This window comes from Papaver somniferum, chromosome 4 (assembly GCF_003573695.1).
Source record: "Papaver somniferum cultivar HN1 chromosome 4, ASM357369v1, whole genome shotgun sequence".
In the NCBI taxonomy this organism is placed as follows: Eukaryota; Viridiplantae; Streptophyta; class Magnoliopsida; order Ranunculales; family Papaveraceae; genus Papaver; species Papaver somniferum.
In genome coordinates this window covers 3,164,558-3,190,011 of record NC_039361.1, presented here as the reverse complement: position 1 = coordinate 3,190,011, position 25,454 = coordinate 3,164,558, and the positions used below count along the sequence as shown (strand labels likewise).

The window sequence follows — 25,454 nt, the reverse complement described above, 5'->3', positions numbered from 1 at the left end:
CAACCCATAAAAAAAAATAAAAACAATAATAATAATTAAGACAAGCCCATAAAAGAAAAAGAAAAAGAAAAATAAAAGAAAAATAAAGACAAAAAAATAATTACAATCCCAAATAAAAAAAAAAGAAAAAGAAAATAAAGGAAAAATAAAAATTATTACAATCCCAAATAAATAATTAAATTAATTATTACAAGCCCGAATTTGAATTTTAATGAGGCCCAAGTGGGTTAACTCATGGGTTAGGCTTACTTGATTTTTGGAGGGAAGCCCAAAAATAGGCTTTTGGTCCCCTTTTAGTTGCACAGCCCAGTTGGGCTTTAGGATCGTCCTAAGTAGCTCACGCCCAAGCCCAGCAACAGTTGGAGTTGGTTCAGCAACACGAGCCCAGGAGGATCAGCTGCGAAGCCCAGGAGCAGCAAGCACCACTCCCCGGCAGCGGCGCCAAAAACTTGGTGTGATTAGAAAAGACACACAAAAGACTTGCAAGTATACAAGGCCAAGTTTTAGTATAGAAAATAAGCAAGGGATCAGTCCACAGGGAGTAGGAGCACAAAATAAATTATCCTAAGCTATCAATGGGTGCAAAGCACTATGGCAGTGAGCAAGGCAAAGCAATAAGGCAGATGCAAAGATGGGAAAACAATTAACAAAGCAAAGCAAATGACATGACATTTAAGAACCAAAACAGAAAAGCAATATGGCAAAACAGTTAAGAACCAAGGCTGTAAGCCAAGAGCAGGGAGGAGTTTATGCACTGATTTCAATGCACAACAGCTACAATTTGCAAGAAAAACTGAACAAGATGGCTAAGAAATTTAACTGAGCAGGGAATCAAAACAGGCTTGAAATTATAAGTGACTGTAAAAAGATTTGTGGCTAAGCCAAGGCTTAGAATCCACCTTGTGACCTAATCAAGCAATGCAATTCTAGGTTGAGTTGAAGACCTTGAGCATATAGTAGAATGGGAGGAAAAATCAGCTTGCTCACTGATATGCCCCTAGTATTGACTGTCTTTTGACAGCACAGTCAATCACAGGCATACCAGAGCACTGATTACTTCCCATTGCTCAAGGAAAACAGGCATCAAGATAACTATCCTAGCAATACATCATTCAACAGTGCACTAGGCTTCATCTGAGCCTTAGCTAGTGCAGTTTAGCTCATGCTAAGCATGTAAACAACATTAACATTCATCACATATGATAATCTAAACACAATATACAGCATTGAAGATAAATCAAAACAACATACACAATCAACTGTTAACTGCATAAAGAACTGGAATTTGGAATTGCAAAATAAAATTGTTTCAATTCTCTTCTGGCTAGTCCAGAGAGATATCTCGTCACCCTAGATACAACATAATTATACAAATATATACTCCAAAAATCCAAATTAGGTTCCAGCAACTTTCCCCCAAAAACAGAAATTAGGTAAAATTGATTTACCTAATTTAGATGAAATATCCACTCCAACTCGCCGACCCACTCTCCAATTTCTTCTCTTGATTCATCTCTTGCTTCAATTTCTGCTTTAACATCACTTATATCCCCAATTTATCACCTAGGGTTTCAGTGAGAAGAAAAAAGGTGAGAAATTGGAGAAATTAGTGGTTGATAAAGAAATAGGACGTGTTGGCAATGATGGGTTTAGGTTTAGGGATGGTTTGGTGGCGTAGGGAGTGGTGGTGGTGAAGGCAGAGCAGGTGGAGAAGGTGGTGGTGGTCTGCAACATGCATGGAGGGGAGAGGTCGATGGAAGAAGGAGAAGGGGGTGTTTGGTAGGGGTATATGGATCGGATGTTAGGGTGTTGGGAAGTTTCAGCGAGTGAAGATGTTATGCGATCCGGGCCGTAGGATGAGAAGATGGTAGGTAGATCTGACGGCGATTCGGAGGCAGGCGAGGAGCGACCGTCGGATGAAGGGATACAATGAAACGAACGGCATTTGATGGAGTTAGGTTCTGCAGTGTGAAGCAGATATATCAAACTTTGATGAATATCAAGGGAGCGACCGTAGGATGTTTCTGAGAATAAATCTGACGGCTGAAATCCGAGACGAGTATGGATTTGGGTTTTAGGATTTTGGGTTTAGAATATGGGTTTGAGAAATGAGTTTGGGCTTGGAAAATCTTGAGCCAACTTCTTCTTTAAGAACAAATTTCTTCTTAAAGCCCATTTCTACCCTTTTTGGTCTTCCGCACATCATTCTTCACAGCTTCCTTGCGTAATTCCTCCCGACTTTTCACTATTTTTCTGCTCTTTTCGCTCCGCAACTCATCTAAACTTTATTTATTACCTAAAAATGCAAAATTAGTTAATAAAAATATTTATTCTTGAAAACGAAGAAAAAACAGAATATGGGATAAAATGTAGAATTAATGCACAAAAGATGAGTTAAATGCCAACAAAAAGATATAGAAATATGCACTTTTTAGGACTCATCACTGAGCTCTGTGCTTTTATGAATAGACTCTTCTAGATGTTTCCATCTAATCAGATTGGTTCCCCAACTCCTACAACCAAAATGCTTCCATCCACTTAGGTTGGTTAGTGCCATCCTAAATACGCATAAATTTCTAGGCTCTGGAGTTTATTTATTGCAAAAATGTGACAAAAAGTGTTTCTTCCCCACCCCCAAACATAAATCTAACATTGTCCTCAATGTTCTAAAGATGAAATTAAAATCATGAACAAGGAGAAACTATTACCACTGGAGGGAAAAGAAATAAGGAAGGATATTACCGTATCACATGAACGCGGGAGCCTCCCAGTAAATGCTAAATTTATAGTCATTAGCTAGACATCAAATACCTCTAAAAGAATTGTCACCTTCCAAAGTCGTATACCAATAGTCGAAACAATTGTGGGTCCATAAGACCAAATAGAACTGCCACTAATAGGAGACAAATGGTCAAGATCAGAAAAATGAGTAGAAAGAGCAGAACCTGATCTAAATTTTCTCGCAAGACAAATGGATTTATCTGGAGTGCCCAATTGGGCTTCATATGAGTGTCTCGACAAACAGATTCATCCGAAAAACGGGCCTCTAACATATGGATTTTCTCCTGGACAGTATCAGGAAGATCGGGTTGTGGAGTCTGAATAGACTCAGGGAATACCTCACTAGGCTCGAGTCCCAAGTTATGGACTTCCAATGGGGATACTTGACCATCACAAGAATCATTACTACCCCCAAACATAGGGTTTTCACTACTCTCAGTCAAACCTTTAATTATTTCTTGGATTCTGAATCTTCGGAGTCCTTGAAATGCTCAAGAGCTTCTTGTAGTTATACAGTCGGTTCACCTATCTGTGTTAGTAAGATTGTCTCATCAAATGCATCCAAACAATCATTAAATAAAGTGTCATCCCAATTATCCTGAATTTGAACTAAAGTGCTAATCATATTCACTTCCTCTAAATCATTGGAAGGTTGTCTAGTAACATTAAAAACATTCAGTTCAGTGGTCATATTACCAAAGGATATGTTCATGAGTCCAGTCCTACAATTGATGATAGCATTAGATGTGGCTAAGAATGGGCGACCTAAAATCACCGGGACGTGAGCACTTGGGTCCTGAACTGGCTGGGTGTCTAGAACAACAAAATCAACTGGATAAACAAACTTATCAACCTCAATTAGAACATCCTCTATGACACCACGAGGGACTTTGACAGACCTATCAGCTAATTGTAGTGTCATGTTGGTCGGTTTCAGCTTACCAAGACCTAGCTGGGTGTATACATGATACGGGAGTAAGTTAACACTAGCTCCTAAGTCAAGTAATGCCTTATCGACCATGTTATTACCAATTGCACAAGATATGGTAGGGCATCCAGGGTCCTTGTACTTAGGGAGTGTTTGGTTCAGAAGAATTGAACTTACTTGACCAGCTAAAAAGGCTTTCTTATGGACATTAAGCTTACGTTTTCGTGTACAAAGATCCTTAAGGAACTTGGAATAATATGGTAGTTGCCTAATTGCTTCTAGTAACGGAAGGTTTATGGTAACATTCTTAAAAACCTCCATTATGTCATTAAAGTTTGATTCATTTTTTGTTGGTGCCATTAACCGGGGAAATGGGGCTCTGGGGACAAAACCAGGCTCAACAGGATCCTCATTGGTCTCTTTAGAGACTCGTTAGTCTCCTCATTTTCTGGCTCATAAGGGTGAACTACAACATGTTCACTTTCAGGTATGTCGACCTTCTTATCAATTTTCTTTCCACTCCTAAGGGTCGTGACATCATTCACATGATTGTACGATTTCTCTCCTCTAGGGTTAGGATCAGTATGACTAGGGAACCTTCCATCTTCTCTCTCACTTATAAACTTAGCTATTTGTCCTACTTGAAGTTCTAACTTGGCAAGACTCTGGGAAGTATTCTTCAATTCCTACCTAGTTTCTTGTTGAAAGCTCATGTGGTTCCTTGATAGCATGTCATGGTTACTTACTAACATAGTGATAGCTTCCTCTAAGGTAGAGATCTTTTTCTCGGAAGTGTTCTGAAACTCGGTTTGACCTGAAGAGTTCTTAAAACCAAAACCTGGGGGAGGCTGAGAATTGCTAGACTGTCCTTGACTCTGGCCCTTAGACCAAGAGAAATTAGGATGGTTTCTCCAACCAGGGTTGTAGGTTTCTGAGTATGGGTCAAACTTCTGACGGTTCTCATACCTAGCATTGTTATAGACAACATGGGCTTGTTCTTCACTAACCTGACCTTCCCATAATGAATTATCGGGCTCTATTCCATAACTAGAGACTTGAGAGGTTCTATTAGGTTCAACAAGGGACCTATTTTTAAACTGACCCATTTCCAAAGCTTCTAACCTTCTGGAAAAAGCAGCAAACTAAGCATCTGACGCAAAACTCGTATCTACCATATTGGTGCTACTTCTATTGACCAAGAGTCTTTTAGGGGGTTCAACACAAGATTCCCACTGTTGGGATTTTTCAGCGATAGCTCCTAAGAAGGTAAAAGCATCATCAGCATTTTTACTAGTGAACTCACCAACGCACATAGACTCAACCATGGCTTTGGTCGAATAGTCTAAACCATCATAAATAATCTGTACGAGTTTCATATTATCAAATCCATGGTGAGGACACTGAGATAGGATATCATTGAATCGCTCTAAAAACCTATAAAGAGACTCTCCCTCTTGTTGCACACTAGCACTAATTTTCTGCCTAACAGCTGCAGTTTTATGCTTAGGGTAGAATTTCATATAGAAGGCAGCGATAAGTTCCTGCCATGTTTCTATGGATTCAGACGGTAGGTTGTTCAGCCAGGTCTTGGCTTTGTCTCTCAAAGAAAAGGGAAACATCTTAAGTTTCAAGACTTCATCGGTAAGGTCCTTTATCCTAATTGTCCCACAGATTTCCTCAAAGTCCCTAATATGAAAATAAGGGTTCTCATCATATTTTCCTAAGATTATAGGGATCATTTGAAGAATACTAGGTTTTATCTCGAAATTAGCCGTAGTGGCTGGCAATTTAATGCATGAAGCTCGGTTGGTCCTAGTTGGGAACATGTAATCTTTCAAAGTTGCCATCGTTGGTACAACTGGAGTACTAGGGGTACTTTTATCACTCAGAGATAAATTCTCAAAACTGAAGTTTCCAAAAACAGGGCTCTCCAAAGAAGAGTCTTCGAGCTCCCTGCTTAAATCAGAAGAACTACTAGGTTTTTCGCTAATCAATCGACCTAGAGTATCTCTTTTCCAAGCCCTATTAACAAAATCGGGCATACACTAAAAAGAATTCAAAAAGAAATAAAAATCCTAACAGGAAGGTTCTAGCAATCACACAGCAGGCTGACTCGACTTTACCACATCAAACCTAAAGATTTCTAGCAAACAACAAGCATGATGGCTCCACTTAGATTGTTTCTAGACCAGCTTCTAATCCTTCGAAAGGGAATTCGTTACAATTTAAGAAAACCCCTCTGGAATCAATCCGAGTTTAAGCAAGTTGAATCGAGGCGAGGGAAGCTCAGTGGAGCTTTGATACCCAAAACCTCACCGATCCAATGCGGCGCAGTCACGCATTCAACTCGCAGAAACCGTCAAGAACTTCGAGGTGTGCTCAAAAGAGTAACCAATATTTTTCGAATGATTGTCCTGTTAAGCTCGATACCCTATAGGTCTCTTTCTAGTCCAAATTTTAGGCTTAGGTTCCCTTTAGGTTTCGTTTTCCTAAGGCGGGCAAGAAGGGAGCGGTGATGAAATCCGAACCCTTATCTTATATGGTCCAGTCCTCGCCCTTTACTAGGAATTTAAAAAAAGTCCATATTCAAGTCCTCAACATATATTCACCTTAAGGAGTCCAGTAACCCGCTTGCAGGAGATTCGCGGGTGTTTAGAATTTTACCTCCCGTACCAGACGGGCGATGAACCGTTGTCGTCGACTCGGGCCACGACTCCTATGTCGTGTGCGAACCCGAGGGGCCGAGACGATATTGTAATCGTCGTCCTTCCGTGCAAACAATTTATATTTAAGGGTACCCTTCCGTAGGGTTTAAAAATAAAAATAAAAATGTCCCAAAATTAATGTCCAAAGTCCATAAAAAAAATACAAAAGAAAAGAAAGTCTAATAAAAAAAAATTACAAAAATAAAAATGTCACTCTTTTTTTTTTCTCTCTTTTAAATTTGATGTATTTTCAAATGATGTTTGTAGTTGTAGTGGTAAACAGGTTCTTTTCAGACTTGTGAAGGCAACAAAATTTCTAGATTTAAATAAAATTTAGGAAAAATAGCAAACTGAAGTAAAATTTTATGGAGAAATAGAGGTTAAGATTCCACCAATCAACAATACTTATGTGATCTAATATTTTTTTACTATGCAATTTAAATAATTGGGTTGATTCTAAATATTGCCAAGAGCATATTTTCCAAAATATCAAATGTTAATCACAAGTATAATGCATCAAAAGTCTAAAACTAAGCATGCATTATCAAGGGAAAACACAGTTGATTAATAAAAACCATTTAAATCATTTTTATCAATGCAATTAATCATATAAAAATATTGCATAAATTAATAAAATAGAGATTACCACATAATTATTGTGAGAAAGGCTTCCTCTGTCACCCCTGGGATTGGGTTTAGCTCCTCATCTCAAAAACACACTCACAAGATGTATTCATGGCTAAATAAGTGTTTTTATTGACGAAAATAATTGATAATTGAAGTTTGTAACGCTGTTATACTGTTGCAGCGTCACTGTTACAAAGGGGTAGTGCTGAAAATAATCGATACAACACAAGTGCTGTATAACAACGACACAGAGAGTTCGCTGTTTGCACTGTTGAAGAACGACACTTCGGTACTGCTGTAATGAAGAACACGGGATACTGTTGTTTAAGACTGTCAAAGAACGACTGACTCTGAGAGTCTGTTCTTCGTGTTCTTGAAGGTCTTCAATGGCTGGCAGCAGCAGCAACAAAATCTCTCTGTAACTCGATTTTCTCGTCTCTCCTGACCTCTAAACTCTCTCCAAAACTTTTCTCCAGCTTTCCTTTGACGTAAACCAACAATTATATAGCCCAACAGATCCATAAATCTCGACTAAATATGCGATTATTCTTTTTCTTCTTCTCATGCAGTTGAAACGATAATCGCTTCTGTTGAGCTTTTTCACGTGTTGTTGGCTATAAAATAGCTACCAAACTCTTCCATAATCTTGAATAGGACCATGTACATGTTAATCCAGCGTCAAAATCCTCCAGAAATCTCTCAAAAATATTCTAAAAACCCAACATAGAACACGTACTCTGTTTTCCCTTTCTTTGCTTCTCACGGGTATTCCGGCCCAATTGGTTGGTTCCAATCGATTTTACTAGGCCTGTTTAGTCCATCCAAGTCCAGCCCAACTGATTTCGGCGATTGAATCTCGTTAAAAATCCATCAAAATATGATTATCAATCTGCCAGTGAACTTCCCGCCAATTTTCTAATTCAAAACGTGAAGAAGGTGGGTGCCCTTATCCTGTGCTGTTCTCCCTTTAGCAGCTGCCTGGAAATAGGTCACCCCTTAGTAATTAGGTTACCCCTTATCCAAAATCGAGGGTCCGTATAGTGATTTCTCTGGGAAATTTTCCGAACATTTTTCGGGGTTCCTCCGGGGTATTCCTGGGGTACTTCCGGTACAATTCTGGGGCGCTTCCGGCACGTTATCAACGGAGGTCCAAATGCCGCATTTTTAGCCAATTTCGCCACAAAGCCTTATTCTTCCAAAAACACCTACAAATAAATAAAATAACCAAATAAGTACGATATCGAGCACTAACAATATATACAAATGAGCTATATTAGACACATAAATGCGTCTATCAGACAACATCAAAACCCATCGTATGGTGGGTTGACTGTGGGTGACAGCTTCCCTCACCCGACCCAACCCACCCACCCTCCTAAATATTTCTAAGTTAATTCTAACCCTTAGATTACCTATCCCAGATGAACCATAACCGTTGAAGTAATGATATATAATGCCCTAACCCTAATCGTCGTTAACTTCTCTTCAGTTTCCTTCAGCGACAGCCTCTTCTCTCCCTCTCAATCTCAGTTTTTTTTTTCACTTTCTCTTCGCTTTTTAAATTAAATCACAGTATCACCAGCAACAATCAATCAACATCGTCACCAGTATAGTAGCAAACCAACAACCGAAGGTGAGACTAGGATCATTGCAATTACTAATTAGGGTTTTGTTTCCTAAGATTGATTTTGGGTTGGATTATTTTGACCGGGTTCTTAATTCTTATTTCAATTTTGTTTCTTCTTCGCAGCAAGCTGTAATGCTATATTACCATCAACTGAAGTCGCAGTATATGAAATAGAAACTGCAAAGAGAATAAGTATGTAACGGTAATGTAATGTTCATTGTATTTTATGGTGGGTAACTCACCACCCACCCGATCCAACCCACTGTAATGTAGGTCGGGTGAAAACCAACCCATTGTAATGTTGGATTGGTTGCGGGTGACAATTTCTGTTACCCACCATCAGTGGGTTGGATGGTGGGTGAGGCCAAACCCGACCCAATTAAACCCATGTGCCGCCCTAGCTTTGGCGTGGCCACATTAGGGTTTTGGCACCGTGGCCAAATTAGGGTTTTGGCACCGTGGCCAAGAGTTGGCACCGTAACCAAAGTTGCCACGAGTCGTTTGGTGGAAAGTTTATACGGCTGAGATTTGCATCTCAGAGGGAAGGGTATTCGTTCATTGCTGCAACCCTCCGTTTGGTAGCCAGCGGCATAGAGGCATGGACGGCGTGGCTTTGGCATGGTTTCGGCGCGACCAAACTAGGATTTTGGCATAGTTTTAGGTGCGGCCAAAATTAGGGTTTGACATTGGGCCAAAAGTTGCCACGCATTTGGTGGCAAACTTGGAGGGCTGAGATTTGCATCTCAGAGGGAAGGGTGGCCGTTGGTTGTCGCAACCCTTCGTTTGGCAGCCATCGGCATGGAGGCATGGTCGGCGTGGCTTTGGTGGGGAGGTCTGGCTGGGATGGCATGCCATTGACACTATGGTGAGGCTGGCATGGTCGGTATTCCTTTTGCGCGGAGATGTGGATGGCACGCATGCCATTGGCATGGTGGTGCGGCTGGCATGGTTGGCACGCCTTTGGCGCGAAGATGTGGATGGCATGGTTGGTATTCCTTTGGCGCGGAGATGTGGTTGGCACGGTGATGCGGCTGGCATGGTTGGCATGCCTTTGGCACGGAGATGTGGATGGCTTGGAATGCCATTGGCACGGTGGTGCGGCTGGCATGGTTGGCATGCCGGCCGTTGGCGCGGAGATGTGGCTGGCATAGCACGCCATTGGCACGGTGGTGTTGCTGGCATGGTTGGCATGCCTTTGGCGCGGAGATGTGGCTGGCATGCCATGCCATTGGCACGGTGGTGCGAATGGCATGTTTGGCATGCCTTTGGCGCGGGGTTGTGGCTGGCATGCCGTTGGCAGGGTGGTGCAGCTGGCATGGTTGACATGCCTTTGGCGCGGAGGTATGGCTGGTATGGTTGGCATGCCGTTGGCACGGTGGTGCGACAGGCATGGTTGACATGCCTTTGGCGCGGAGGTATGGCTGGTATGGTTGGCATGCCGTTGGCACGGTGGTGCGACAGGCATGGTTGGCATGCCTTTGGCGCAGGGGTGTCGCTGGCATGGTTGGCATGACGTTGGCACACTTGGCTGGCATGTGAGGCGACAATGCCAGTCGATACTGAGGGTTCTGCCGTTGAACCTAGTATACATATAAAAAAAAGGTACCCTGGTAAATTTCTCACATACGTATTGAAAGGCTCAAAAAATGCGCTAATGGAGATATTAGTGTTTACAGATCCGTTTCCTTACAGGGTGACGTCACGTTAGACCAAAGTTTTACGATTTTAACCCTAAGCTAAAAACCACCATCAACACTAAGTCTCCTGCTTAGCTCGGAACAAGGGCCTTGTTGCGAGGTAAGCATGAGATGGTGACACAAGGGCAAAATTGAAACGAAAGTCATGAAAAGATGGTCAGGAAGATCCGACTAAATTTTTCCGGGAGATAAAGAAAATCCATGACTCTTGTGTTGGCGGCTTTGCGCAAATTCGGCTCGTGGTACTGCTAGCTAGGCCGCGGAGTGGTAGAGGTGGTTGCTGGCTGAGTTGTAGAATGTTGGCATCAGCTTGGAAGGGATCCGCTGGCATAGACTTGGCGTGGAATGGAGCCATTGGCGTTGGTAGGCTTGGAATGGAGCCGTTAGCATTGGTCGGCTTGGAATGGAGCCGTCGACATTGGTCGGCTTAGAATGGAGACTTCAGCATTGGTCGACTTGGAATGGAGCCGTCGGCATTGGTCGGCTTAGAATGGAGCCGTCAGCATTGGTCGACTTGGAAAGGATCCACTATCATAAACTTGGTGCGGGCGCTGGCTTGAGTGTTGGCTTTAGTTCCGTGGAATGATGGCAAATTGCTTCAGTTCCATGGAAAAATGACGACTGGCTTCAGTTCCGTGGAATGATGGCAACTTTGTCTAAATTAGGGTTTGGCATGCCGAAACCCTAATTAGCGCCCCTTACTAAAATCGTTGTAGAATTCTGATACGAACTCGGATTTTGACGGTCCACCCCTCCATTTTGATCGGAAAAGAATTTCATATCTCCTGAAATGAGAATATTTAGGTTTCGAGCTCGTTTAGGAGGTGAAAACAGTCCGACAGTAAAACTCAGGGAGAATTCATGAGGGATGTTGCCGGCCCGAGGTGGCATAGTCGCGCCCAGTCATCTGTCCCCGTTCATGGAGCAAGAAGGAATCTTTATTCTTTTCAAACTCTAGAAACTTCGTCCGCATGAAAAGAGGTATCGACCCTGTTCTGTTTTCTGTTGCTCGTCTGGATCCGTGCTTTCGTCTGCAGTGTCTCTCCAATGGATTCCAAAATTTACCAAACTCCATTGCATTCTTGGGATGGATGGATGAAATATATGCTTGGCAACGATCATGTCAGGGCTAATCTTGGATATTGTGACTGCGTTGTCGGTCCATTCTTGACTTCAGGTTGTTCAGTGTTTGGACTTTTTGATTGCGATGATGATATGTTGTGGATGATTATATGGTAGAAATTTTCTGAAGCCACATGATGAAATAGATGAGTTGGGAGACATTCTGTTGCCGATCTGATGCTATCAAGTCTTCAAGGACTTCGTTCCAAGAGACATCCTTCGAACCAACTTCTGAATCTTGGACTATCGTATGTAATGGGATGCAGTGAGCAGTCCCCAGTTATATTTCTGTCAGATCCAATGGCAAAGCCGAATATGTGAACGCATCTTTGTGGCGTGCTTTTGGAGTCTTTGATGCACATGTGCGGCTTCATGTTGAGAAATTCATGCGGATCGTAAAACTTCAGCAGTGATGATGTTGAAATCAGAAGTAACCAGGTTGAGGGGAGTGAAAGCGTACCATGCTGGTAGTACCCATGTGTAGCCTACTTTCATTGCATCTCCTTGAATCCATGTCCACGGAATTTGATATAAGATTATTGTACTCTTCTGGATGGGACGCTGGGATGCTCAGGGTATCACATGACGGAATATTCTGAATATCGAAGAGGTGGGAATGAGAGAGTTATGTTGTTTATCGTGGATCCCTCTGTTTCTTCAAGAAAATATTTCAGCCGCGTCTCTGGAGTTATCTCATGAGTCTTTGATGGTCGTCGAGATGGACTGCGATGAGCAGTCCCCAGTCGCATTTTTCTTTAGTTTCTGGAGTTGTTTTCCTCTGAGCAGTCTTGGGATCCATCTCGTCCTCGTAAAATGTTTAAGGCGTCTTCTAGACAGAGAGGTGATGATATTCTTGCGCTACACCCTTGAAGAGTAGATGACCTTGTTTTGGCTATGGCCTTTTGGTTGACTGTGTCTTCTGAGCTTTGACAGTGAAGGGATTCTGTGTAGATCCTCAGTCCCCAAGTATGGTTTACATGTTTCCATCTTGTATGGTCAGTGGGTTGACCATGATAAAGACATCACCATCGTGCGTTCGTACTGGTGATTTTGTTACTTCTTCCACGTGAAACTAAAATATGGAGGAGTATGGGTTACCTTTGTAGCGATTGTTGCTGCGGTGAAGCTCTGGCTGGTATCAACAAATGAGCGGCAATAGTTCTTGGTAGAAGATGTAATCGGAAGAGACTACATTGTTGTGGGAACAAAGTAGGTTGGTTGGGATAGTATGGGCATCCATGGAAGTAAAAGGATTTGCTGGATGCGTAAGTGAGCAAACTGTCCATGACTACGATCCTTGGCGAGATGGTTCAAAAGGTGGCCACGACTACGAAGATTGTATGGTTGCGACCATGATCCTTGACATGGGAAGTGTGGTGGCACGACCCTTGGCAGGAAGGAGTGGCGGCTGCGGTACGATCCTCGGCAAGGGAGAGCGGCGACTACGACACGATCCTTGGAAATAAATAGTGGCGGCTACAACCCGATCCTTGGTTAGAAGGAGGCGTTGAAGCGGCTTCGGCTCTTGGAGAGGACATTGAAACTTTATGGAGCAAAAGCTGAATCTTCGGTTTCGGATCCTGGAGCAGCTTATGGAGAGAACGCTGAAGCGGAGCGGCTGCTAGAGCGAACGTCGAAGCGGAGCCGCTGCTGGAGGACGTTGAAGCGGAGCGGCTGCTGAAGCGAGCGTTCAAGCGGAGCCGCTGCTGGAGGACGTTGAAGCGGAGCGGCTGCTGGAGCGAGCGTTGAAGCGGAGCCGCTGCTGGAGGACGTTGAAGCGGAGCCACTTCTGGAGAGAACGTTAAAGCTGAGCCTTGCAACTCTCAGAGCCTTGACGGTTACAATGTTGAAGTCGGAGACCGCGTCAATCAGCGTGCTGTCAAACTCGACATCCTTCAAGTGAACACTGGTTAGGAGTCCCCAGTTCCATCTATCAATCGTGCTTCCTAAGAGAGGTTGGGGTTTGGGAACGTCTTCCCTGGCTGGAAAAAACTGCTTTCCTAATGCGGTGCGGTTGAGGGCTGCAAATACATCTTGACGTTGCGCCTTAGAGAAATATGGAATCTCACATAAATGTTTCATTATAGACTGCACGCTTTTGTGGGCGAAGTCCCCAGAAATCATGTAGCTCCTGACGGGAAGAGAGTTTTTGTGAACTCAGGAGGGTTGCTGATTTCCTTTACTTCGATTTTGGAGAAGTCGTTCCTGATCTTTACGTGTGATGAAATTGGATTGTTGATTCCCTTCTACTGGGCGTTCAAGAGAACCGCGAGCCTCTTCATCTATAAACGCACGTCCTGCTGAAGTGCATGCGCCGGATGTTAAAAGTATTCCTTGTCATCTCCCTCTTGGGTTGACGTGACTCTTATGGTGGCCGCTCTGTTAGTGTCTTGAGGAAAATAGGTATCTCTTTCCGAGTTATAGCCACGTCTGTCTGAGCCTGACGAGAACCTTTTGTCTTTCCATCAAATCAACAGTGGTAAAAGGAGGTCGGCTTCATATCTTTAGTATAACTAATGATCCAGTAAATCTTTAAAATGAAACAAATATACATGAAGTGATAATATTAGAATTCACATACCTAGTGTAATATTATAGTTAAAAGAAAATAAATTCGTATAGTAATATGATAATTCACATTAGTAGTAAAATCAAAAGATATTATAATATACTATAATCTTATGCAGACTCAAATCTTAAAATTATATTAAATTACCAATGCCAATATTTAACAAGATGTAGTATACAGATTCAACACATGAATAAATAAAATTTATAATATCAATCTTTATGCGAGTGTAGAGTTATATTTAGAAGATTAAGGCTTAGTGTACCAACTAGACTATCAACTTTAGAATAATGAGAATAATAACACAGTTGATAATAATGTTTGAGTAATTAGGCTAGTAGCAAATTTATAGTAGATAATACTTGGAAAATTTATATATGATATTACAATAAAGTTAAAATAATAGATATTATAAATTGACGTGAATCGAATTTGGATTACTTACAATGATAAAATAAATAAATAATAATAACTAAGAACTAAAATAAAAATAAAATCTGATGATTAAATTGTTTAAAATGCTAAAAAAAACAGAGTTCATTCCAGAAAACAGAGTTCATTCCAGAAATGAACTCCATATAAAAAACATTTTGTCTTTCCATCATTTCTGGAATGAACTCTATTTTTTAGGTTTTTATATGGAGTTCATTTCTGGAATGGACTCTGTTTTTTTTATGTTTTTATATGGAGTTCATTTCTGGAATGAACTCTGGTTTTTTAAGTTTTTATATGGAGTTCATTTCTGGAATGAACTCTGTTTTTTTAGGTTTTTATATGGAGTTCATTTCTGGAATGAACTATGTTTTTTTAGGTTTTTATATGGAGTTCATTCTGGAATGAATTCTGATTTTTTTTAGGTTTTTATATGGAGTGCATTTCTGGAATGAACTCTGGTTTTTTAGGTTTTTATATGGAGTTCATTTCTGGAATGAACTCTGTTTTTTTAGGTTTTTATACGGAGTTCATTTCTGGAATGAACTCTTTTTTTTAGGTTTTTATATGGAGTTCATTTCTGGGATGAACTCTGTTTTTTTAGGTTTTTCTATGGAGTTCATTTCTGGAGTGAACTCTGGTTTTTTTAGGTTTTTATATGGAGTTCATTTCTGGAATGAACTCTGTTTTTTTAGGTTTTTATATGGAGTTCATTTTTTGGAATGAACTCTGGTTTATATATGTGATTTCTAAAAAAATAAGTAGAAATTAACAGGAGTTCATTTTGAAGAATGAATTGCTACAAAAAAATAAGTAGAAATTAACACGGAAGTATACTTTTGTCCATTTAATATTTTTAAATAATTATGGACCAAACGGTAAAAGCATTTTCCCAAAAGACCAAATGACTTGGGACCACCTAAAAAAGGACCAAACGATATTTTTCCCTTATATCAAGGGTGGAGCTAGAAAATCTCCCCAGGGAAGGAATTTTTCTTTGAGGTAGATAAGAATAGGTAAGAAGACAAAAAAGGACTTGGAATTGGTAAAGTAGGCAACTGCCTATCATTGCCATGGGTTGGCTCCGCCGTTGATTATCATGGTGCAACCACTATCGTCAATTTTGGGGCACCCTCTAACAATAATTGTCGGGCCACTTGAAATATCCGGCAAAGACTGTAAAAGAGGGCAGCAACTGATCTCTATATTCTCGAGGAAGGGGAAGCAATCAACATAATAAGGTGACGGAGGAGGAACAATCCATTCTTCTAATTTGTACATTCCACTGATTCCCAAATAGACTAATGAGGGAAATAATGATGCTCTTGTTGTCACTGCTGCTGCTGCTGTGTCTTCGTAGCCGTCTTCACTTACTATGCTGCTTTCCTCTTGCTCGTAATAAAACTCATCACCTAAGCGCTTCACAGAATTAAATTCTGAAATGATAAGATTCTTAAGACTTGGTAACATACCCAGTGCTGGAAGCTTCTCACAATTATAGCAGTGCTCTAACTCCACGGTCACCAAATTCGGAAGACAATTAGACAATGAGCTACCGCTCACCCACTTGGGAAACTTCGGACTATAAAATCCAAAGATATACAGTTTCTCCAAGCTGAGGTGAGGTTGGAGACCTTCTAACACCATGCTATCATTCAGAATTCTAAATTTGAGCTCTATGTCGTCATCACGGCGCAAATTCTGGTTAAAACATTGATTCAAATATCGAATTTCTTCATCACCATAATAGCGCTTCCAGAATAGGTTCAACTCTCGAAGGTCCTCATTGTCTTCAAGCTTTGCTCTCTGTGCTTCTTCTGTTCCGCCTCTCACATTCTCGAGATTACATATTTGTAACTCCCGAAGATAGTTCAGTGCTGCTAATTCCTCAATACTACTGCTACAAGTAATATTGGTAACTGCTCTTTTCATCACAATGTAAGGCACTAATGTTCTGAGGTAAGTTAGAGTTACTATACCTCTAGGCATTATGGCCTCGCTTGTCTTTCCGCTGTATCTGAGACTTCTTAATTGCACCCAATTATTAATGTCTTTTGGGAACTTACATTTTTCTCCGAGGTCCACTACCTCTAAATTGCAGATGTTACTTGTGAAAGAATCTGGCAGTTCTTTGACTTTAGTGTCCGACAAATCAAGTAACCTTAATTGTGTCAGCGCTCCAAGGTTATGCGGTAATGACTCTATGCCCTTGCAATTGTGGAATTCCAACCTTCTTAAGTTGTAGAGGCTAGCGACTGAATCGGGCAAGTCTTTGACAGGTGTTCCGGAAACATCAAGAACTGACAATTGTTGGAGAGACCCGATGTCCACCGGCAAGGCTTTTAAATATTCACAACGTCTCATATATAAAGTCTGCAAATTGGTGAGCCTAAGGATGGAATCAGGTAGCACTTCCACGTCCGATTGAGAGAGGTTAAGATGACGTAAATTAATTAAAGACCCAAGCTTTTTGAGTATTTTCACCACATCTTCGCATCCCCGAAGGTTCAGAACCTGCAGATTGTAGAGTTGACTGATGGAAGAAAGATGAACATTTCGAGTTGTGGGAGAGATGAGCTCAAGGTACCTCAAGTGCTTGAACTTAAAAGAGGTGGATGGAATTTCTAGACTGATATTACCGAGAGAAAATATTACTCGTAAGCGCTTGTTACTTATTGGACCCAGCTGTAATTCATCTTCTTCTTTGCAAAACAGTGTGCGCAACTTCTCTGCGCTATTTAACACATTAGGAGATGGTTCTTTGTCGAGAACTACTTGTGCACGACGAACATCAGATGCATAATATTTTATTTCACTTGCATTCAGAATCATGGCTTCATGACTGCCAACGACACTTAGCGCAAGATCGTGTACCAAATCATGCATTTTGACTGTCTCTATGTCGCCAAGCTTATCCTTTGTTACATCTTGAAAGAAAGAATTCGATAACAAACAATGGAAATAATCGTTACCAATATCTTGTAGTGACTTTTGATATCCTCTTCCATTAGATACATGCAGAAATCCTTCAGCCATCCACAGCTCAATCAAGGAGAACTTATAAAATACCCAATCTTTAGGAAACAAAGAACAATATGAAAAACATTGTTTTAAATGAGAAGGCAAATTATCGAAACTCAACTTCAGTATTTGTATTATTCTATTTGGATTTTCTGGCTTATTGAAAATACCATTGTCTCGGATCGCCAACCAGTCAGACTCCTTACGTTTCAAGCGCATCAGGCTTCCTAGAAAATTAGCAGCAAGTGGTAAACCCGAACATCTTGTCGCGATCTCCTCTCCGATCTTTGTTAGAGTTTCAGTCTCCGGTGCTCCACCAGGTGAAAATGCTTTATTCTTGATAATCAACCAGCAATCATGATTTGATAAGGAAGTTAAATTGTACGGTGGAATTGTACCCCTAACAATAGCTGCAACATGGTCACTACGTGTAGTTACTAAAATTTTGCTCCCCGGAGCACCCACACTTAACAAACTCATAAGCTTATCCCAGTCTTCGGCATTCTCATTCCACACATCATCCAACACTATCAAGTATTTCTTCCCAGCAATAAGTTCCTGGACTTCCCTCACTAGTACACTGACATTTGACATACTAGGACTCTTTTTTTCAGTAGAGGACTCTAATATTTTTTCTAAGATCTTGTAGATATCAAAATTATCAGAAATACAGACCCATGCTTTTGTTTTAAAATTTCTGTCTATGGAGTCATGTTTGTAAACAGATTGAGCTAAAGTGGTTTTCCCTAGCCCCCCCATGCCCACTATTGACACAACATTAATTTTTTCCCGTGGACTACTATTTTCAGACGACGAAAATGAAGACAATAAAATGTTCACAATATGAGATCTATCGTTTTCTCTTCCGACAATTTTAAGATCACCTACAAAGGACACTGTCATTCGATCCTGTTGCTCAGTATCTTGATCATACTCGACACTGTTATCGGTAGATTCCAAATTAAACTTTAACATACGTGTAGTAATATCGTCTAACCTTTTATTGATATCCTTGATTTTAGGTGACATCTTATAAAAGAATAATCCGGAGGATGGAACCAAGACTCGTACCTTGGCGTTTTGACGCATGACTTCATAAGAAAATTCGTCCAGCACATCGTCAGCGTCGTACGCGACTTCCTTAAGCTGTTTTAGCCATAGTTTCACAGCATGGTTGGTCACTTGTTTTTGTTCAGCATCGTGGGTTACTGCTTGGATCATCTCCAACTTATCTTTTAGCTCTTTCATTGCGTCTTTTGTTCCCCAAGCCATACTAATATGTTTAGCAACAACAGAACCCAAGCTCTTCAAGATTCCTGTTACACTGCTTTCGGATATTCCTTCAACTGCCATTGTATTGATTAAGATGATGAAATCGGATTACGGATAAAGAGATATTAGCAGAAGAAAAAAAGAGCTAAGCCAGCAATTTAATCACAATGTTATGATCACTCAAGATCTTGTGATTATAGTTATGGGAAGTGGTAATGTATATATAGAATATTGAAAAAGAATTAGGTCGATGATATTGAATTTGTTTATTTGTATTTACTATTTAATTAACCTGGTGATTTCAATCCTCGAAAATAAAGTTGGCCGTAATTAACGCTTAAAAGAATTCTGCAATGGCCACGTTGAAAGTCGAAACAAGTATTTTATTTTCATGGTTAAGTACATGAATGAATGATGAATCTAAAGAAACTCAGATCTAAAACTTAATTAAAATCATAAATTGACAAATTAACCAACGTCACCCTTTTGTGATTTAGTATTAACAATAATTGGTAGCTGCCATGTGAAATGATTACTGGTGGTACCACGATTGCATTTGTATTTGTACGAGGCTACCGGCTACGCCCGGACTGTTGTTTTTGTACGAGGCCACGATTTGGAGAGTCCGTTTTGCAGGTACCCGTTATATTTTCACATCCTTCCTCACTTGCCCGAGCAAACCGAAGGCCTCTTGGGACGGCTAAACAGTGTCCCTAGAGACCCAAATCTGTCCCAAAAAAATATTAGAGACGGTTTTTTTGCCTTTTTTTTGTTCCACCGTCACTAATACTATTTGGTGATCTTTTCTTTCAGAGACGGTCATATTATTGTCTTAGTTTAAGTATTCCGATGGCTAATAGGGACGTGCGGTCTGTGAGCATCCCCAATAATCCTCTTTTGCAAAAATATCCGTCCCCAAAAGCTACTTGTTTTGTATTGAAATTACCTTAATTAATGAGTATGATAAGACTTCACAAATACCTACTCAAGGGACACGTATCAGCATACATTTTTAGCAATAGCAACATGCCAGCATCAATATCCAAAGGTCAAGTTTCGGTGAAAATGATTTGATGCTGTACTGACAGGCAGGGGACATTGATGCAAGTGACCACTCATTTCAAGATTAAAATGATTTGTTAATTCAGAGATTAAAAGATAACAATACGTTAGTGGCGAACATAAAAGAACTCATTAGATTTTTCCGATAAAAAAACATATAAGATTTTAGTATAAAGAAAAAGGATAGTACTTGGTTCACACTTCCATTTCTAACCACATCCTTCGTAGAGAAAAATCACAAACCAGAGCATAAAGCAAAATAGTCCATACCTCCCTAGGCCTTTCCTTCTAGAGAAATATGTCAGGATTTTTTTAGGAAATAATCACTGACAACCGCGGAATAACGAATCTTGAAATATTATGATGAATAATAATTAAACGAAGCACAAACAATTATAATAATACGAGAAAGATAAATCAACTCACAAGACACAAGATTTATAGTGGTTCCACCAATGCATACAACTTGTATATATTGTTTACGTACACTTTGAGCCGCACCAACTCAAATCCACTATGAAGAAAAAACGATTACAACGTCGTGTGAATCCCAGCAAACCCTTGGTTACACCGCAACAATTACCCGAGACGATAACCTCGTCTCTTGTTCCTCACTAATACGCTATCACAACGAAACCCTAGCTTTAGCCCTAAAAGCTATACAAGAAATCTCTCACCGATCTCTTAATCGTTTTCTACACAATGTACAAATTCTACAAGACCTAACTACCTATTTATATAGGTTACAAACTTGGCCACCAAGAATTCTAACCGGTTTAGGAAACCCCTTCCCTAAATAACCACGACTAACTTTAGGAAATAATTAATTAATCTTCAATAACTAACAATCTCCCACTTTGAAGACTTATTGATTGTCTTCCATTCTTCAACTTTGAATTGACGGTGCTAAAACATCTTCCTTGTTAGTGCGACTCCCCTCCCAGATCCTCATTCTGAGAGACCAACTAAATCCTTGCAGAGCTTTAGCTTGTCTGATGTAACTCCCTTGGTAAACATATCCATCGGATTCTTCGAACCAAGAATCTTCTCGAGCTTCAACTCTCCTTCTTCTAAGAGATCCTGAATGAAATGATAACGGATATATATGTGCTTCGTCCTAGCACGATAGGCTGAGTTCTTGGCTAAATATATAGCACTTTGACTGTCGCTAAACAGAACATTATCTCCTTGTTCCTTGCCCAACTCAGCTAATAATCCTTGTAACCAAATCATCTCCTTGCTCGCTTTCATCACCGCTACGTACTCCGCTTCCGTAGTAGACAATGTCACCAACTTCTGTAACCGTGAGTTTCAACTCACTCCAGCTGACCCCATAGTATAAACATAATCGGTTGTACTTCGCCTTTTATCTACATCACCTGCGAAGTCTTCATCCACATAACCCCTCAAAATAGAACCACCTTGTCCATAACACAATGGTACGTTTGTGTTACCTCTCAAATACCTGAGAATCCACTTCACAGCTTCCCAATGTTGTTTTCCTGGGTTGCTTGCATATCTATTCACTACTCCCACTGCATGTGCAATATCCGGTCTCGTGCATACCATAACATACATTAGACTCCCAATAGCCGAAGAATATGGTACGTTATCCATGTACTCCTTTTCTTCATCTGTCTTCGCACACTGCATACTTGAAAGACGAATTTGACTTCCAAGTGGAGAACTAACTGGTTTAGAAGTCTCCATATTGAACCTTTTCAACACTTGTTCAATATATTCAGCCTGACTAAGCATAAGTACACCCGTAGCTCTGTCTCTTATGATCCTCATACCAAGAATCTGCTTTACTTCAACAAGATCTTTCATATCAAAATCACTTGCTAATTGTTTCTTCAAATTCTCAACTTCTTGTAGAGATGTTCCGGCAACCAACATATCATCCACATACAGTAGTAATATGATGTAGTCAGAATCATTCCTTTTGAAGTAACAACAATGATCTGCATTACACCGTGAGTAAAAACTTCTATGCATGAAGTTATCAAACTTCTTGTACCACTGTCTCGGGGCTTGTTTTAAACCATACAAACTCTTCTTTAGCTTGAACAACATCTCTTCCTTGCCTTTTACTATGAATCCTTCTGGCTGCTTCATGTAAATTTCTTCATATAGGTCACCATGTAGAAAAGATGTCTTTACATCCAACTGTTCAAGGTAGAGATCTTCAGAAGCCACAAGACTTAACACTACTCGAATAGTAGTCATCTTCACAACTGGAGAAAATATCTCATTGTAATCAACACCAGGTTTTTGCTGGAAACCTTTCACAACCAACCTCGCCTTGTAGTGAATATCTCCATTTGCTTCAAACTTCATCCGATAAACCCACTTGTTATGCAACGCCTTCTTACCTCTTGTTAATTTTACTAACACCCAAGTGCCATTCTCATCAAGTGAATTTATCTCATCCTCCATAGCAAGTTTCCACTTGCCTGAATCATCATCCGCTAGTGCTTCCTTAATATCTTCAGGTTCGCCTCCATCCGTAAGTAATAGATAATTTAAAGCATACCTTGGGTTTGGTTTAGGAGTTCTTGACGATCTTCGTACTTCTTGTGATACTCTAGGAATAACTCCCACTACAGTAGAAGTCTCTTCAACTTGTACTTCTCTGCCATCAGCAACATCATGCTCTTCTTGTTCCACACTTCTTCCAGAAACATCATCAATATTTATATACAACTCCTTATCGACGTTGCTTGACCTGACATCTTCAACTTGTGTTGTATTCCTGTCCTTGTACAGCTCATTCTCATTAAAAGTGACATCTCTACTTCTAATAACTTTGTGACCCTCATAGTCCCAAAGTTTATACCCAAAAGCGTCAATTCCATAACCAAGGAATATATACTTCTTTGCTTGAGCACCTATGTTAGACCTCTCACCGGGACTAAGATGAACATAACCAACACAACCAAAAACTTTCAATTAGGAAAGATTTACCTTTTTGCCAGTCCAAACCTCCTCTGGTATCTTCATATCTAATGGACTACTAGGTGTCTTATTAATTAGATAAGAAGTCGTCTTTGTTGCATGTGCCCAGAAGGTCTCGGGCAAACCAGACTGCAACCTCATGCACCTTGCACGTGCATTCAACGTCCAATTCATACGTTCTGCTACTCCATTCTCCTGTGGTGTCCTTGGAACTGTCCTCTCCAAACGAATTCAATTTGTAGAACATAACTGTAAGTATTCTGTTTTGTCATACTCACCACCGTTGTCTGACCTTAGACACTTCAACTTCAGACCCGGGTTTTGTTTTCAACCAAAGCTTTCCACTTCTTAAACACTTCATACACCTCAAACTTATTCTTCATGAAGTAAAGCCACACCTTCCTTGAGTGATCATCAATAAAGGTGACATAATACTGGAACCCGCTGTGAGATGCAACATCAATTGCTCCCCATACATCTGTGTGAACCAAATCATGTTTTGCACTTCTCAAGTCTCTTCCTCCTCTGCTGAAACTAACTCGTTTTTGCTTTCCAAGAACACAGTCTTCACAAAAACTCATATCAACAGACTTCACCTTAGGTAGATATCCTCCGGAACATAGAATTTTCATGTTCTTCTCACTCATGTGCCCTAATCTTTTATGCCATAAGTTAGTGTCTTCACCACTACAAGCCACTGATAAAGTAGTTCCATCTGAAGTCCGGTATAGAGTACCGACTCTAACTCCATGAGATAACACCATAGCCCATTTCTTTACTTTCCAATTGTGTTTCGTTAACACAACTTCACAGTCATCATCACAAACTTGGCCCACATACACCAAGTTCTTCTTCAAATTTGGAACGTGTCGTACATCCTTCAATTTCCATGTCGAACCATTGACTTTCAAGATCACATCACCCAAAACGATGATGTCGCATGCTTCACCGTCACCTAAGAATACTTGACCATAGTATCCTTCTTTATAAGAGATCATAATACTCTTATCACCCGTTGCATGGAAAGAAGCTCCCGAGTCTATAATCCAAGACTCATCTTGCTTGTCCTCAGAGAGTAGTAGAAAACCTTTCGTAATCATCTTCTTGTTATCAACAAGGACCTTCACCGGTTTCGCAGCTGCAACTACGTTGACCTCTTCTTGATTACCTTTGTTTCCACCATTATTAGAACCTTTTTTTCCGGACAATCGCGCTTGAAGTGTCCTACTTTCTTACACGCCCAACACTCAACAACACCTCTAGGTCGAGATTGAGATCTCCCTCTAGACTTCCATATGGATTTGTTGTTGTTGTTCCTATTTGAACTCCTGCCTCTATCTTCATCATGCATACTTAAGGCCAAGCTTGAAGAACTATAAACATAACCTTGTTTTATTATTCTCTCCTCTTCAGCAATTAACCTTTGTTGCACATCATCAAGCTTCAACTTTTCGCTCCTGCGGAATTGCCAATGGTTGTCCTTGCAGCCTCCCAACTCTTTGGTAATGACGAAAACAACCGTAAAGCTTGAACTTCATCATCAAAAGTAATACTAACTTTTGAAAGCTGAGAAATAATTGATTTAAACTTCCCAAGATGTGCTGAAATCGCTTCGCCTTCTTGCATCTTCGGATTAAATAATTGTTCACACAACATAATCTTTCCCGAGGCTGATGAATTTTGATACAACTTTTCAAGTTTATCCACAAGATCCTTCGTACTAGTTTCCTCTTGTACGTTATTGTAGACTTCCTCCGTTAGACATCTACGGATCACGGCTACACACTTGCGATCAAGAGTTGTCCATTCATCGTCTTTGCGTGCTCCCTTTTTCGCAACTCCACCCAAAGGATCAACAATGTCTTTCTCATATAGGGAGATACCGTACTTTCGTTATTATCACCCAAAACTCCCTATATGAGAAAGACATTGCTGATCCTTTGGGTGGAGTTGCGAAAAAGGGAGCACGCAAAGACGATGAATGGACAACTCTTGATCGCAAGTGTGTAGCCGTGATCCGTAGATGTCTAACGGAGGAAGTCTACAATAACGTACAAGAGGAAACTAGTACGAAGGATCTTGTGGATAAACTTGAAAAGTTGTATCAAAATTCATCAGCCTCGGGAAAGATTATGTTGTGTGAACAATTATTTAATCCGAAGATGCAAGAAGGCGAAGCGATTTCAGCACATCTTGGGAAGTTTAAATCAATTATTTCTCAGCTTTCAAAAGTTAGTATTACTTTTGATGATGAAGTTCAAGCTTTACGGTTGTTTTCGTCATTACCAAAGAGTTGGGAGGCTGCAAGGACAACCATTGGCAATTCCGCAGGAGCGAAAAGTTGAAGCTTGATGATGTGCAACAAAGGTTAATTGCTGAAGAGGAGAGAATAATAGAACAAGGTTATGTTTATAGTTCTTCAAGCTTGGCCTTAAGTATGCATGATGAAGATAGAGGCAGGAGTTCAAATAGGAACAACAACAACAAATCCATATGGAAGTCTAGAGGGAGATCTCAATCTCGACCTAGAGGTGTTGTTGAGTGTTGGGCGTGTAAGAAAGTAGGACACTTCAAGCGCGATTGTCCGGAAAAAAAGGTTCTAATAATGGTGGAAACAAAGGTAATCAAGAAGAGGTCAACGTAGTTGCAGCTG

The 25,454-nt window shown here is 40.5% G+C and overlaps 1 protein-coding gene across 1 annotated transcript; it reads right to left on the bottom strand.

Annotated features, from left to right (window-relative positions):
• Positions 1-15,553: 15,553 nt before the first annotated feature.
• Positions 15,554-18,862, bottom strand: LOC113271812 (putative disease resistance protein RGA1). The gene has a single exon (XM_026521736.1). It carries the CDS (start codon positions 18,860-18,862, stop codon positions 15,554-15,556), a length of 3,309 nt encoding a protein of 1,102 aa, XP_026377521.1.
• Between the last annotated feature and the right edge of the window lie 6,592 nt (positions 18,863-25,454).